The 18,442-nt window shown below is 33.8% G+C and overlaps 1 protein-coding gene across 1 annotated transcript; it reads left to right on the top strand.

The window, feature by feature from the left end:
- The first annotated feature begins 6,614 nt into the window (after nucleotides 1–6,614).
- Olfr308 (olfactory receptor 308) lies at nucleotides 6,615–7,541 on the top strand. The gene has a single exon (NM_146621.1). The coding sequence runs from the start codon at nucleotides 6,615–6,617 to the stop codon at nucleotides 7,539–7,541; it is 927 nt and encodes a 308-aa protein (NP_666832.1).
- Nucleotides 7,542–18,442: the final 10,901 nt, after the last annotated feature.

Below are 18,442 nucleotides of genomic sequence, written 5' to 3'. Positions count from 1 at the left end.
GATATAAAGTTATGAGCAAGTGGGAAAGTAGGAGCTGGAGCATGAATTTGATCTAAACACATTGACTTTTGTATTATTAAATTTTTTAAAAAATCAATAAAACATCATTAATCAGAAAATAGTCTCTCTACAGTACCATTTCAATACTTAGGAACTCCTCAACTCTCCACACTTCTGTTTCTTCCTTACTTGTTCAGGCTCTTTCAAAATGCAGACCTCAGGGGCTTATTTATTCTCTATTCTCAACATATACCTTACACCTCCACTTCAATATTTGTTTACTTGGTTTCTTTGGGAACTCTTAGTATTCCTGGGAATGTAGAAAAAAAATCAGTCGTGAAAACATACAATGCATCCCAATTTGATCAATAGAAACTTGGTATTTGGTTGTGACCTGGACCTCTATAAGAGAGCAAGATGAACAAGCAAGGGGAAGCAAGCAAATAAGTAACATCCTTCCATAGCCTCTGCATTAGCTCCTTATTCCTGACCTGGTTGAGTTCCAGTCCTGACTTCCTTTGGTGATGAACAGCAATGTGGAAGTGTTAGCTGAATAAATCCTCTCCTCCTCAACTTACTTCCTGGTCATGATCTTTTGTCCAGGATTAGAAACCCACTTTTTCCACTCCTGGGCATATACCCAAAAGATGCTCTACCACAATGTGAGAACACATGCTCCACTATGTTCTTAGCAGCTTTATTCTAGTAGTCAGAAACTGGAAATGATCTGGATGTCCTTCATATAAAATGGACACAAAAATGTGGGCACACAATGGAATACTATTCAGCGATTGATAATAAAGACATTATGAATTTTACAGGCAAATAGATGGAACTAGAAAATATCATTCTGAGTGAGGTAACCCAGACCCCCAAGAACAACCACATGTACTTACTTATAAGTAGATATTAGTCATAAAGTACAGAATACCTATGACACACCCCACAGACCCAAAGAAGTTAAATAATAAGGAGAGTCAATGCAAGTATGCTTGAATCACAGTTAGAATAACAAAATAATCATAGGAGACAGAGAGAGGGATGGGAAAGGTGAGAGACAGGAACAGGAATGGAATGGGAAGACAGGATCAGGTATAGAGAATGACAGACAAGAGGCCCAAGAGACCAGGGGAATGAATGGAAATCTGCAGCTGCTGGGTTTGGGGGGAGGGGAGAATCACTAGGAAGTCTCAGAGCCCTGGGAGAGGAAGGCTCCCAGGAGTCAATGCTGGTGTCCCCAAACACTGGAGAAATGGAACATGAAGAGGGTTTAACAATACAGGGTCCTCCTGTAGCCAGACATGAACCCCAGGGGAGGGCTAAGGATATCAAATCACCACAAAACTTTCCACCAAAAACTCATCTTGCTTAAAAGAAGTGTAAGGATGTAGCAGAGACCAAAGGAAAGGCCAATCAATAACTAGCCAATTGGTAATCCAAGCACCAATTCCTCACATTATTAATGATACTCTTTTATTATTGTAGAAAGGAGCCTAGCATGACTGTCTTCTGAGAATCTCTACCCAACAATGGACTGAAACAGATGTGTAGTATCTTTTTGTACATACCCACATCCAAATATCAGGGACACTTTTCTAAGAGATGTGGGAAAAATCAAAGGCCTAGAAGTAGATGAGTACTTCACAGGATAATCAAAAGAGTCAACAAACCTCAATCTCTGAGAGCTCTCAGAGTCTGAGCCACCAACTAAGGGCTTGCATGGGCAGGAATGAGGCCCTTGGCACATACACTGCAGTCAGACAGCTCAGTTTTTATGGTTCCCTTGTCTGGTGTCAGTGGGCAGGATAAGACTAATCAGGCTGAAACTTGATGTGCCAGAGTAGAACGATGCCCTGGGAATCTCTCCTACTCAGATAAGAAGGGGAGGTGAGAGAGGGAGGAATGGTTAGTGGTCAGGAGCAGGAACAGTGTTTGGGTTGTAAATTAATTAATAAAAAATAAAATAAAAGAAGGAAAATAAGGGAACAGTTGTCTATGCCTATACATCTAAGGGACAGCCTGTAAGTGAACAGTTGTCTGAGTCCAGACATCTCAAGGACAATTTCTCCATCTTTCTGGAAGGGTCAAACTAAGTTCAGGTTCTCAGGCCCAGGAACCTATTCCTACTCTGATGAATAGAAATTCCCTTGCTCAACTCCTTGTGTCAAAATAAAATTGGACCACACCGCAGTCCATCCAGCACCTCTTCACTTTATGGTTTCCTCCATTAAAAAGATTTACAACACCTCTTCAGGTTCATAGTGCAGCTCTCATTCTGTTCTCTGGTGCTGATAGGTCAGTAGTAGCTTGATTACAAAACACCTTTCTCTTCTTCATTTCCTGGTATTTGAGTTATGTTAGATTTAAGTAGAGCCAACAACAATCCAAAATCATGTTCCACCACTGAACTACATCCTGCTACCATTACTTTGATATTATTTTTTTCAAAAAAATCATACTATATAGTTTTATCATATTAGTCCCTGCCCCAACTTATGAACTCCTCACAGATTCACCCTCCCCACCCACTCAACTTTATGTTCTTTCTCAGAACACACACACACACACACACACACACACACACACACACACACACACACAAACACACACTCTCCACCCAACCCCCATGCCACCCACACAAATAAAATCCACCAAAACCTAAAAATCACATGCAAAAAAAGTTTTTTATGACCTTCTAATCTGCAGTGTTTACTCAAGAAAAAAAAAATACTACCTAAGTTTAGAAATTTTTGCAAATGATCAGTACATCAAAAAGTTGAAAAGTTTGAAGTCTCCTATTTTGAAAATTTAGCCAGAGGCCACAATTTCAGAAGTGGCCCTATGTCCCCAAGAGAGAAAATTAACTTCCTCTCAAAGGTTTCAACTCTATATATACTGTTACTTAATAGCAAAATGTTTTCAGTAATAAGATCATTATGGTGAAGTAAAGAAACTAGTCAAAGTAAAAGTTGGCAGTTTAACCAGAAAAAGATAAAAAGGAAACAAAGAAAGTGAGAGGAGTTTCAAGTACCAGGGAAGATGATATGTGAAAAGAAATAAAGCATATCATACAATTCAATATGGACACATAGACACACACACAGACACATACATGTACACACATACAGAGCAGAAAGAGAGAGCGGAAGGGGAGGTAGCAGAATAAGATGTAGTCCTTTATGTAAAGGACATCATAGAGTAACAACTTGAAATAGGTGAGGTTGGAAGACAGCATTGTTGCCTTTATGACATTTATGACAGAAAGAAAAAATGGGTAAGCAAAAGGACTGTATTGTACTCAATGTTATGTTGTTTTACATTGTTAAATTTGTTGTGTGATAGATCCATTGTAGCATTTGATCAATATTTCAAATTTGGAAATCAGAAATATCACACACACAGTTAGTTACCTTTGGTAAAAATGAAACAAAAACCTATTTTTATAAAATGTTATCTTATATATTCAAAATCTGAACATTCTACCTATAAGAAACATAAGCTATTATACGTACTCAAAAACTGTTCAAAATATAATCTAAGTTTCATAAAATAGATTAATTAATTATATTTTTATTTGTTAGCTAATTTTAAATGTCTTATGATATTTTAGTAGCAATATTTGTTTTCTTTCCCTCCCCTTCTTTTTCAAAAAAAAAAAAAAAATACCACTGGGTAGCCCAGGCTAACTTGAACTGAGAAATCTTCATATAATGAGTAATGTGATTTCAAATATAAAACATTATTATCATATATGTTTATGTGTATTGTCATGTAAGGTAATGAGTTTCATTATGGCATTTTTATGTATAACTTTGATGTTGTTTAATCCTTTGTCTACTAAATTTGTTTATATTCCTATGTCAATTTTGTTCACCTTACTTGGCAAAGTCTGACTTTGGTGATCTGAGAATTAGTAGTAAAGGCATCCAATCATAGAAAAATGTATGCAGATTTTTAAAAATATGAGAAAATGGAAAATATTCCTGTGTCAAACTAATATTAGTCTATATACCAAAATAATCCAGTAGCATAATAAAGGTAAAATATAGAAATGTAATTTCATGATAAAATGACAGATATTATACTTAATGTATAATTTTTATTCATTTAAATTGCATTATAAAATTTGAAAATCTATGATGTTGAATATATTTCATTCACAGTTTCACGAATTTAAGAAAATATTATGTAATGCAATGGATTTTCTTAATTGTTTTGACCAGGAACTTATACTTTCACATATTAAAGTATTAGCTCTTTTAACTTAAGAATCTGATCTTTGAAACACCTACAGAAAGTCCCAAAATGCACCAGTTTAAAAATGCTGTGACTCTATAGTCAAGTCACCAGGACTAATTCTACTTTAAAAACTCCTTGGGACTCTGTTTCTTAATGTCATTATTTATAAAGTATCATGAAGTCTATACAAACACAGCTCCTGCTCCAACTGGTATACATAAAAAAAATAAGATGATTTTAAACAAAAATATGAGAGAGCAGGCTATAGCAACATGGTTCTACTTTACTATGAATTACTATGAATTGTGGTAATAATTTCTAGACTTTTTTATAATAAAGATCAAAGCAATAAAGTCACAAATTAGGGGATCTTCAAAATACATTGCTATGAACATCAAGTAAGCAGACTAGAACAACATGGGGACATCTTAGCTAAAGGCTTCAGATTCAGATGACATTCTGGGTTTCTGAGTTGATGGATGGTAGGAACCTCATCCAACTTTTTTTAACGGATTTATTCTGACAGTTTCTAGAATGTTAGGGCCAAACGAAGTGGGAGGGAATGCATAACTAAAAAAAGAAGATATCAATTGCCTAAGATTATCTCTGAATCTGTAATATTCTATTTTCCAAAGACACAGGTGTCCTAATGAGACAATAGATACCTCATAGAATCCTTAATAAAGGCCCCCACCTCAACCAATCTTCAGGTCAAAACAACAACAAAAACATTCATATAGGTTTATGAAGATGATATTAGATATTAACTAGTTAATAACAAACCAGCTTTCAGCTAGCAGTAATTCTCATTGAATAAAGAGAGTGTAACAAATATATTGAATTTTCTTTATATAGAAACATTCAGAAATTATGACTCAGTGCCAATAATAATGAATATTGTTGGACTTAAGATTGAAGTATGGTGGGAAACAAGCAAGATATGATGATGATAAGCAGAGAGGAAAGTAGGAGTGTATTTGCTGATTATTCACTTGCTTACTTGTGGAGTTATTTCTTTACTCTGGACATGTTGCAGGAATCTCAACATGTGTAGGTTTTCAGAAGAAAAGAAATTTAGGGAGTGAACAGCCCAATACTACAATTTTCTGTGTTATCTTCATTGTAAAATACCCGTCTTTGTGGTATCACATTCTGAGAATTGACACCTCTGGTGTGATCCAAATAAAATTAATTTGATGCTTCTTGATTCCTGTTTTAAAAAAACAAATGAACAATACATAATATACTAATTTGACTTTAGGGCTTCAACAATTGTTACTTTTACAAGCCATTATGCAAATAAATCTGCAAGATATACATATCTAGACATAGTTTAACAATTTGAGGGTTAATTTTTTAACCTTTTTCCCTTCCTAATGAATGTTAACATCTAAAAAAATTATTCCAATAGGATAATTATTAATCTAATTAATTATGTGGTTTTCTTTCTATTGTAGTATAAGGAAATTAAAAAAGTATTTCTTTTGGTCCTCATGAATTCCCTGGCTGGAACTATACATCTAGACATGAAAAGGATAAACTACAAGAACAAGACAGAGATGCCTGTATTATCAAGACTACCTCCTTCACAAAGTGACCTACTAAAGAAATAAGAATGAGTTTCACAGTTATTGCTTAGCCATGTTTGTTGCTGATCTAGTCACAACAGCTAGGAAAATGAAACAGCCTTAATTTGTTTTTCTTTTGAGAATTTGTTTCAAATAACCTTCTTCTCTTCACATATTTTCATTTACAGATGTCAATGACATAGGAATTTGTTGCCTCATAGTTGTCCTATATGATTATATTTGTATTATTTTATTATTGACATCATCATCTGAAAAAGCACAGCTCAGAAAAGATAAATATTACCATTGTATATCAAGATTATTAATTATAAAAATAGCGTAGACGCTGTAAGTGTTAAGTGTGGTTCCAATTATAATGTAAGTAGTTAGACCAATTTCTCAACAGCTAGAAGCTGATTTTTGTTCATTTATTTGTTTTGCTTTGTTTTGTTGTTTTGTTTTACCATAGAAGTGCTACAAAGGTGGCAGTTAGAAAAATACAATGCATGAAAAAGTTAACCATTTATAGGCTTGGGATGGTATCAGGAAGGCAGAAGCAGGATTTAAATCTTAGAAATCAGAATAACCACAAAAGCAAACCATGATGTAGTTATTAGGGTGACCTTAGTAAATGGATACCCAGAAAATCACTGTACATTAATTTTCTGCATTAGTTTTCTGTAGTATCATGTTTCATGATCTAAATGTCAGGCTTCATGAGTTCAGTTTTTTCATCTTTCTAGGACTTTACTTCTGGACTTTAAGTTTCAGTGAGGAAAATTTGTTTCTAGTTTGAAAATCAGCACCATGATCACAGAGAATTGGACTCTAGCCCAAGACTTCCTTCTCTTAGGCTTCCCTGGATCTCAGGTCCTCCAGTTTTCTCTTTTTCTCTTCTTTTTGGTGATGTACCTCCTCACCATTGGTGGTAATATGGCAATCTTGCTATTGGTTAGTACTTCACACCAGTTACAGACGCCCATGTATTTCTTTCTGAGCAACCTGTCATTCTTAGAGATCTGGTACACAACAGCTGCAGTCCCAAAAGCTCTGGCCATTCTGGTGGGGAAGAGTCAATCCATATCATTTTTGGGGTGTCTTTTTCAGATGTACTTGGTTTTCTCATTAGGTTGCACAGAATACTTCCTCTTGGCAGCCATGGCTTATGACCGCTACCTTGCCATCTGTTTTCCTCTACACTACCAGACTATTATGAACAGTCTGCTCTCAGCACAGCTGGCTCTTAGCTCCTGGATTTGTGGTTTCCTGGCCATTTCTGTGCCAGCAGCACTCATCAGCACCTTGTCCTTCTGTGGCACCCATGCTATCAATCATTTCTTCTGCGACATTGCACCCTGGATTGCCCTGGCCTGTACCAGTACACAGGGAGTGGAAACAGTGGCTTTTGTGATTGCATTTGTGGTTATACTGAGTTCATGTCTCATTACTTTGATATCTTATGCCTATATCATCAGAACCATTCTGAGGATCCCTTCAACCAGTGGTCGCAGAAAAGCTTTCTCCACCTGTTCCTCCCACCTCACTGTGGTACTCATCTGGTATGGATCTACAATTTTCCTCCATGTTCGAACATCCATCAAAGATGATTTGCAACTGACTAAAGCAGTTCATGTCCTGAATACAGTGGTGACTCCAGCTCTAAATCCCTTCATTTATACTCTTCGTAACAAGGAGGTCAGAGAAATTCTAGGGAAGAAATGGAAGAGAAAGTGAACATTCTGGAATAGCATGGACATATTGCATATAGTACCCATCACTTATACAGGGAATTCTACTTTGTAATATATTTTTACCACTTACACGAAAACTTTCATAAAGTTGTGTTTCTGAGATATAAGATTTGAAGTGTTAGAAATGTTTTAATGAAAGTATAGCATAAATCAAAATGTAAGTCTATTCCAAAACATAATTTTCATGAAATAAACTAAAATACTTATGAATTGGAAACTGATAATCACAAAGTATATCATTAATTTCACAATGATTGGAAAAGAAGAAGCCAAAGTATTTCTGCCAAAATGCAGATAAAGCAGGTGCATGTAAACTTACAAAATACATGAGTAGGAATTCTCTATGTAATAATATATAGACACTAAAATAGAAAAACAAGAGGTTATGATTACAATAAAGGTAATGGATTCAAACAACCAATACTTTAAAATTGAAAGATAATTAATATTTCTAAAAAATAAAATCAGTTGATTTTTCTCTTCCAATGAAACAGAAGACAGGGATTAATGAAAAGAAATAGATCTATACGTTGTTTTGTACAAAACTCGACACAGAAAAATTCTTAGTCTACCATTGCCATGTCAGTAAATAAATTAAAGGAAACAGGAAAACAAAAACAAAAATAAATGTGCAAGTTCAGGTGTGATATAAATTTACAGAATCATTTGTTAAATCTTATTTTCCAGAAGATGGGTACTTCCTTTGGAGGTAGATCTCTTCATTAAGTGCATCTGCAATAAGAACAGGACAATGAAATGTCATATGCCTCTATCTAAAAGAAATGCCATATGCCATTTGTTTTTAGAAACCACTCAGGATGTCATGAGACTGGAGGAACTTTAGTGCCAGGAGACCATCTATTAAGTATTCTTTCTTTTTAGACAATTTTTTTTTGGCTTTATTTACTTTCGGAAGAACTGTGTAAGTTACTCCAGTTCTTGTTTAAAATAATCTTTTGGCTTTATTTACTTTCAGAAGAGTTGTGCGAGTGACTCCAGTTTTTGTTGTTGGTTTTTGAGAAATGCTCTGACTGTGGAGTCCAGGCTGGCTTCTCATTGCTTTGGTGCCATCATGGCTTAATCATTAAATAGGCTACTATTACTAACAATCTTTCATATGATACCACTTTATACAATGACAATTTAAAGATGTTAAGACAGTTAAACATTATTAAAGATTTAGTTATCTCAGCAATGAAAATATAATCATATTCCAGGACTAATAACTATAAAAGTTTATATATTATATTACATGTATTATATATTATGTATATACATAGATATTTAGTGTATGTATACATAATTATTTTGAGGTTAATGGTTGCATAGAGATTAACACTTTACTATCTCATTTTAAATTTGTAGAACCCTTCTTTTATCTTGTACACTCATCCTTTTTGACTGTAGAGAACATGCAAAAAATCAAGCCAGTCAAAATTTTAGCATAGGTGGGAGAGGAACTCACATTCCCCAAGCCCTAACTGAGGATTATTATCAGATTATGGTTACTAGGGGAAAAGAAGATCATTTTTTAAATTCAGGACTGTCATTTGATCTTATTTGTAATACTGATACAACTTACAGATAACAATAAAAACAAACAGATAATCTGAATATAAAATTGCCAATGTTTCTTTGTTACATTTTGAAGATGACTGAGGGAACTGAAACGCATATCTATACATTGAATTTGGACACACTTTCATTTACATAATTGTAATAATAAAATTAAAATTTTTCCCATAAAGAAAAAAATATAAAAATGTTTAGTTGAGGTTTTTTTTCTTTATGTCTAATGTTTCGGGTTCTCTCTCTATTTTTTAGTATCAGCCTTCTATCATATGTGTAGTTTGTAGAAAGTCTTTCTCCATTCTGTAGGTTGGCAATTTGTCTGACAGACAGCATCTTTTTAATTTTTTTTTTTGGTTATTTTATTTATTTACATTTTAAATGTCATCCCCTTTCCCATTTTCCCCTCCACAACCTCCTATCCCCTCTCCCTCCCCTGAGGGTTGAGGGTACTCCCCGACCAGCCCACCCACTCCTACTTCTGAACCCTAGCATTTCCCTAGCCTAGGTCATTGAGCCTCTACAGGACCAAGGGGCTTCCTTCCCTTTGATGGCAGATAAGGCAATCCTCTGCTCCATGTCCAGCTGGAGCCATGGGTCCCCTTGTGTGTACTCTTTGTTTGGGTTGTGTCTTTTGATGTACAGAAGCTTCTCAGTTTCATGAGGTTCATTAATTGTTAGTCTTTTCACCTATGTTAGTGGTAGTCTTTTCAAAAGTCTTTTATTGTACAAATAAGTACAAGAGTATTCCTCATATTTTCTTCTAGAGGTTTAATATCTGGCTTTGTTTTTAAGGTCTTTGATTCATTTTGAGTTGAGTTTTGTTCAGGCTGCAATATGTGAATTTATTTGGAGTCTCCAACCTATAGTCACCCAGTTTGAGCAACACCACTGTTTCAAGATCCTGTCTTGTTCTCAGTGCATGCTTCTGGATTTTTTTAAATTAAAAGTCCATTGTCTATAGCTGTGTGAATTCATATCTAGGTCATAAATTTAACTCCATCAGATGCCAAAAGATCAATGTGTCAATTTTTGTGCCAATACTGTACTGTTTTTATTACTATAACTTTTTAGTAGAACTGGAAATCATAGTGATACCTAACTTAGTTATTTTATTATCTAGAATTGTTTTAGCCACCCTGGATTTTTGCTTCATATGAAACTGAAAGCTATTTTTATTTCCAATTTATGTGAAGAATTATGTTGGAATTTTGATGGAGATTGGATTGAATATGTATATTTCATTTAGTTGGATAGACATTAATGTATCTATCATAATTAGCCATTAGGAAAATAAAAATTAACACTACTTTAGATTGTGTCTCACAGGAGTCAAAATATGTGATATCCCAAAATTCAATGATGTGAGATCAGACATTTGTGAGGGTGTAAAGAAAGAAAGTCCGTATTCACTATTAGTGAAACAACAGTGATTGATAACTTTTTAGGAACCTTTTCCTTGGAATAAATTGATTAATCACAAATAACGAAAACAGCAACAGCAGAGTAGCAACAGAAGCCAGTACCACCACCGCCACCACTACCACCACCACTACAACAGCAACAACAGTTATATGCATAGTAACTCCAACTGTGGTTTTTCTGTTGTTGTCTTTTGTTTTTTTTTTTTTGTTTGTTTGTTTTTTTTGGAAAATGAGCATTTTTAAAGAAATCAAGTGCTTTTTTTTTTCCTTTTAATTAAATTTATTCTTTGAGAACTTGATCCAGGTACATAATGCTTCCTGATCATCCTTACATCTGACTCTTTTCTCTCCCTATCCTATCAACAACTCCACCCACCCCATCTACTACAAGTCCTTCTAATTTCTTCCCATTCAAGTCAATATAGAACTTTGATGGAAATTTTACAAGGATGTCAGCAATGTTTTGAGAGAAGTAAAAAAAAAAAAAAGCATAATATTGCTATAGGAAACAAACACATTCAAAGCAACATTTTATCAGAAGACAAAGTTGGCAGTATCATCTGTTTTCAAATTATGATAAAATGCTATAATAACATATATATATATATATATATATATATATATATATATACACACACACACATATACATGTATGTGTGTGTGTGCTAGAAAAATTGATACATAGACATGTAAAAAAAAACAAGATAGCTAAAAACTCAGATCACATGTTTTCAGATAAATTATAAAAGCCAAAAGTTCAGTGTGGAGAGCCGTGCCGCGCCGCTAGTAATCACCATTATAAGATGGGGCTGGCCTCCGCTGTGCCTAACTAGTAAACAAGCCTTGTACGCAGGTGCGAGAGTGAACTCACGCCTAGTCACTGCCCATATCGGGGCATAGTAGTGGGGTGATGGGCGAGCAACGAATCAGGAGCTGACACGCCACATCAGGTGCTGAAACGCCATGACTGAGGGCTATATAAGCAACGCCATTTTCCGGGGTCGGGGTCTTCCCTCCTGAATAAGCAATAAAGCTTGCCACAGAAGAACCTGTGGTTGCATCTTTCTAGCCAGTCAAGTGGGATGCGACAGTTCAGGCCATTTGTGATGTCAGAAGCTATACCAATAAAGTCTAACCAACATGATTGCCAAAGCATAAACTGAACAAGGACAACTTCAGTGAACCAAATAAAGTGGACTGGGGAAATACTAGTGGACCACAACCCCACACAAAGAACTACAAACTAATAAGGAATGTTCCATGAAGAAAAATAATCTTCCCTAGAGAAGAACATACAAATTGGTTATTCACGACCAATGGTCAACCCTAAAGAGCGAAACACAATTAATATTCTAGTTGTATTTATGTATAAGGAAGTTAAACATATGACCTTAGGTATATACATATATCCATGCACAAATATATATAAGCATAAACATAGATGCAGGTAACATTTAATGGAAAAATAGGACCTGAATATATTTTTATTGGGTTTTTCTTTTGGTTATCTTAATTATTTACATTTCAAATGTTATCCCACTTCCTGTTTTCCCTTTTGCAAACCACCTACCCCATGCCCCCTCTACCGTGCTTCTCTAAGGGAGGTCTTCCACCCACCCACTCCTGACTCACCTCCCTAGAGGATCTCTGAGATGGAGCATCAAGCATGACCAAAATCCTCCCCCTCCCTTTGATACCAGATAAAGCCATTCTCTGCTACATACGCAGCTGGGGCCATAGGTCCTTCCATGTGTACTCTTTGGTTGGTGATTTAGTCCCTAGGAGATCTGGGGGGTCTGGTTGGTTGATATTTTTGTTCGTCCTCTGGGGTTGCAAACCCTTTCAGCTCCTTCAGTCCTTCCCTTAACTCCTCCATTGAGGTCACAATGCTCAGTCTTGTAGTTGGCTCTGAGCATCTGCATCTGTATTTGTCAGACTTTGGCAGAGCTTCTCAGGTAACAACTATATCAAGCTCCTGTCAGCAAGTGCTTCCTGACATGCATTTAAAAGAGAATAAAGAGGAGCATTTGTCATGGTTTGAATGGAGGAAAGGGAATGGAGAAATAGTATAATTCCATTAAAGTCTTTCAAATAAAATAAGTAATTAAATGCAGTCAATAGATATTTTTTTGTAAAACACCAAAATTTAACAAAGAAAATATAACAGTCTTTTAAAATAATTATGCTGAGAAATTCGATATTTATATTCAGTATAATAGAGTTAGAATCTCATGTAATGCCAATGACAAAACACTAATCAAATGAATTAGTCTGTTATATCAGAAGCAAAACTGTCAAACTGCCACAGGAAAACACAACAAGAATCCTCCATTAGGTTGTTCTATATTCAATTCTAAAAGCATGGTATGTTATTATATCAGACTAAGGCTAATATCTTTTGATATTCCTTGAATATCAAAGAAGCCAACAACAGGGTAAAGAAATAGCCCATCTGTTATCAAATTGAATCTAAAACTTAAATGTCTAATAAAGGACTTGTATTCATTACATATAAATAACTAAATCAATGAAGAAGAAAGTAAAAATCCTAAACAGAAATGGACAAAAAACTATATATGTATATGTGTATGTGTATGTGTATGTGTATGTGTATGTGTATGTGTATGTGTGTGAGTATGTGCATGTGTATGTATATATTGAATGAGAACATATTCAGGCCCAAGTGCTGTGTGACGATTCTTCAAAATGAACAATCATTGAGGAAATGTAAACTAAAACCAGAAAGAGATGTAATCTTCATAGTTGTTACATCATCTATTTTCAGAAATATGAAAATTCCTAGTGCTCAATAGAGTTGGTTAAAGATCTTTTTGTCTCTGACATTGAAAGTATAAACTAGTGTAGCCATCTGGAACATGCTATGGAGTTTACTCAATGTTGTATGATAATTTCAAAAACTCAAAGACACAATGAAAATAGGATGATAGCCCAGTACCTTCATGATGCGTATATATCAAAGGTAATAAAGCACCACCATGCAGATATAGACATCATTCAGATAGATAATGTATAAAACTATGTTTCAAATAATATTTTATTCAATGTTGTAAAGTTGTTTTAGAAAATTTGAAGCATGTCTAAATCATAGTGGAAATTTTAAATTAATATAGATTCCATCATACAAAAGTGTGAGTGGTCAGTAAAACGTTGGAAATAATTCATTTTTTACCTGATGTTATGGCATCCCATGCTTCTCTGATACTGGCAGAGTGAATCTGTTGTCTATAGGGTTGCAGTGCTGTTGGTTTATCCAAATCCAGCAGTGCTCATTCAGAATGAATAGTGATGAGCTTAAAATCACCATACTTAAAAACTGGCTCAAGAAGGGTAGTAATATTCAAAAATTAAATAACCTATCTTATTCATATTTTTCCAGATAGTACAGATAGTTGTCATGTTATAATATCATATTATTATAATATATTTATGTAAATGACTATAATATTAATATGCTTTTATCATATAAAATATTCAATTCTTTTATATGTTAAAAATATTTCTGAAACAAGTAAATTATGTTTACTGAGTCAACAACAGTCATTTGCAATGACATTGAAAACTACATAAAATTCTCATTTTTTGCTCTCATATTTAAAATGTAATTTGATTAATATTTATAAATAGTACATTATTATAAATATTAAACATTCATTTCAGTTAGTGAAGTAGTATGAAATCTTTGAGGATAATTAACATTTACTCAGGCATATTTCATCTGGCATCAATATAGAGTAAATCTGCATGTTAAACTTGAAGATGTATATTCAATTCCATAATGGTTTATAATAATGCAAATGTCAAGTAAAAGATCTCGTTGTGACATTATCATGAGTCTGTCCCAGGAAATAATGTGTTTGTGGGACACAATATTAAAGAGCATTGGAAAGATGAGCAGAAGTTTTCAATCAATTTGTTTAAAAGGCTTTGTACTTAATACTGTCTGTTATATTCAATTGAAGAACTAATATCACCCAATAATTTATAGATCCCTGCTTGACTATATAGAGGCATAAGAAGAGAACTCTTGTATGTTGCCTTAATCATTCTTTTAGAATTATTATTTCTATATATTATATTTTTTACATTTTTTTCCGTGTAGAATTTTTTCCAAGTCCATGGTCTTGCATAAGACAGGGAAGATTTCAACCATTGAGTTACTACTCATTCTAAGTTCTATTGGTCGGGACAGATAGTCCCAGACAATGTCCACCCATTCACTCCTTGCATCACTGGTAACTCCAATTTCTCTCATTAATTAGGCCACTACTCTATATTCTTGTGAGATGAAAACCAAAGTTACTCCACTTTGTGATTGTTAATGTAGTGTTGACATGTTTTAATTGTCCCTTTGAGATCCATTTTACTATGGCACTAAGCAAAGTGGCTCAAGGCACTCTCTCCTGGGCAGGCTGGATTTGAATGAGGACTAGAAGTCTTGGAGAACCATAAAAAGGATCTGATAGTCAAGAAAGTGTAGAAAAGATACTTAGATGTGGAATTGAATATGGTTACTGTCTATGTTTTTAGTTTTTTTTTATGTTGATTTAATACAAGCTTCTACCTAACCACAGCCAATCACTGAAGTGAGTATTTGTAAAAGTCTTAACTCTGAAATTGTGGCACAAATAGGGATATTCAAGAGCTAGATAATGCATTTATTTATTAATTCAACCATGGCATAAAAAATCACCAGTCGATTGTAATTTAATTCAGACAAAGATTTTAAAGATAAATTTACTTTTATTGGCATTATGACTTTTTCATATAGAATGTTCACAAAACAAGCTGGGAATGTTGCTCACTACCCCAGGATACAATCTTCAAAATCAAAAACAAACAAATATAAGATAGCATGAGACTGGAATTCAAAAGAATGCCCATTGTTGAATACAGTATAAATCATGTAAATATTTAGAAAACTGCTTTGCAATAACTTGTTAAAGATAGCTTAAATTTTTAATTAGAAAAACATCTCTCAGAATCAAAAAGGTTTGTGCAAAATTTTTTTCACTTATTTGATGCAAATTCTACTTGCTACAATGAAGAATGTAATCAACTCTGGACTAAAACAGAAACAGGTTAATTATAATTTTTTTTTAAAAAAATCTCTTTTTAAAAATATAGAAAAAGATGCTTTTCAAGTGTTGTATATTGTTGAAATTTACAGACAGGCACAACAACCTGAAGTTTCCTGTGGTTTTCAACTGTCCCAAAACCTGAGTCTTAAGTGTCTCTAAGTACAGAGGCCCCTTCAGTATTCAAGCTAAGGTAATTTTAGAGTAACCTAGATGATGAAAATTTAGGGTAAAGGCAAGGCAAGTATGTAGGTATTATCACATTGAACATATTTGATCTTTTTGTTGGGGTGGGGCAGGGAGAATATGTCAAACTCTTTGGAGCAGACTGGCTAAAATATATTATTCTGGCTGGGCTGGCCTGGCCTTAAATTTGTTACAATCTTCCGGCCTTATCTTCCTGAGTTCTGAAAGGATAGATCTTTATCAGCTTGTGAAGATTACCACATTTTATTGTATTTTATATTTATAACTCATATCTTTCCTGCCTAGTCAAGATCTTTAGTTCTTATTTTAGGTCACTATAACAATGAGTCATCAGCACTATCTGTGTTAGTAACACACAATGACAGAAGCTAAGCTAAAGAAAATATCATTTTTTAAGCAATGCCTGAGCACTTTTGATTCAACAGTGCTTACAAAAGAATTGTCTAGAATGAAGGTGTCTGATAGAAATCACTCAGAAATAGGGAGATATGGGATAATTTCCTCTATTAGGTTCCCACAAAAGCACAAAGACTGCTGTTTTATGTTTGTAGGACATTAAGTGGGCAGCACTTTGCAAATGTGGCTATGCCCATCATAATGTCAGTGATGTTAACAATATCTGAAGACAGAGATGGCAGAAATTATGCAGGATAATTGAGATCCAGGAATTGTGAATACTTAACTTTGTTTCATAGATTACTTGTCTTTAGATGCCATGGATCCAGATACCGATGCCATTATGGTGAATGTATGGAATGAGCAATTTTGTTAACTCTATTAATATTACAGATTATTAATTATGAAAAATAAGGGCAATGATATTGTGGGACTTAATCTTATCCTATAATTAAACAGATATTTTGGTGAGTTAAACAAAAATATATCACTATGAAATCAACTATTGTTTTAACGGTCTGTGTTCTTGTGTCCTTAAATACACATAGATTTTAAAATCACCCATCTGGGAAGATTTTGCTATTTCTTCAGTAATCATTCAAAAATGAGCCTGTTTTAAGTCATCTCTGTGAGTGATTATAGATATTACATAACTTTATATTTTCTGGTAGATCAATTAATAATGAAAGATTAATCCTGATATAGTTAGCTAAATTAACATATTTCTAAAATAAAGAATTTGTAAACCTATTATTAGGCCAAGATGGATAACATAAATGTCTCCACTGAATTAATCCTCAGTGCTGGTATTTGGAATGTTTGTAAAGAGTAAAGAAATATTACGTATCACATATTCCCTTAGAAGTGTGATTTGTGCCTATTGACTGTTCACAAGATAACTTCTTGTAATAGTATCTACACATTAAATCTTCTCTTTCACAGAAATACTCTTGAGTATCTTAAGCTATCACTTGTCTTTAGGAATCCAATTGCCACATTCTGAATATATTCTATATCCCATCTTCCTTAACTATTAATTTTAATGTCTCTTTTAACCATTTAATATTTCTAGTCTCTTCATTTCATGATCTTCAAATCAAACTTACTTGTGAAGAGAATACTACATTTATGTGGCCTCAGAGTGGAAAAAGCCAGAAGAAAAAGGACTCTGTGTGCAGACATGCAGGAAATATGAAGAGCAGTGTCACTGGTAAACATAAGGACACATTACAGAGAAGATTGAGCCAGGACAGTTGTGGCTAAGGGATTAGAGGTTCTACAATCAAATTAAATGTGCTATTACTATGCACAATTTTTATAACTTAATATAGCTTTCATTTTATAAAATTATTTGTTTGCTGTTTTATAATTCAGTTAACTGCAAAATGGGGACCATCTACTATACACATGGCAATAGAACTCAATACAAAAATATAGTAATTAGTAAGAAATGTTACATTTAAAAATTTGCTCAAAAATGCTTGTCCCTTGTAAGCAGAATTGATTAAGTTATAAGTTATTGCACAAAATCCTGCTTACTTTCTTATATGGTTTACCCATTCACTATTTTTAAATATATTGTAAGAAAAAAGTCTACTGAATATACAAACCAAAATTATTAGCCACTAATTGTTACTTACTAATTATTAATTTTATTTGTTATTAATAATTGCAAATAAAATAAAAGTCCATTTATTAAAATATGGATTTTGAAAATGACATGCATTGGGACTCTAAATAAAAGCAATCTTAATTGTATTTCCATGTTTTCCCAGAAAAGGTTTAATATTTTATAGTCAGTATTTAATAATCACAGAAATCCAATGAAGCCTGTCATTTCTATTTAACCAGTGAATACATACTGAGAATTTAAGACAATATTCATGAGGGCTCACCACTCTTCTGCTCTGTATTTCTATAAGACATAATTTTAAACTCATAATATTTTCTTTTTATACCTTGGTTATTTCTCTAGATACATGTCTTTCAAGTTTGCTTAAACTTTTACAATCAATATTTATTTCTTTTCAGTCCGCACAGTATTTGTAATATACCATATTGCCCATTTTCATTAATTCATTGATAGGCACTTGAGTGACTCCATGGACTTTCTACTATGGATATTGTTGCAATGAGCATAAAAGTTAAAATATATATTTTTGAACATTCAGATTCAATCTCAGTGAATCTAT

This window comes from Mus musculus, chromosome 7 (assembly GCF_000001635.26).
Source record: "Mus musculus strain C57BL/6J chromosome 7, GRCm38.p6 C57BL/6J".
NCBI classification, from domain to species: Eukaryota; Metazoa; Chordata; class Mammalia; order Rodentia; family Muridae; genus Mus; species Mus musculus.
This window is presented reverse-complemented; position numbering and strand designations above follow the sequence as displayed.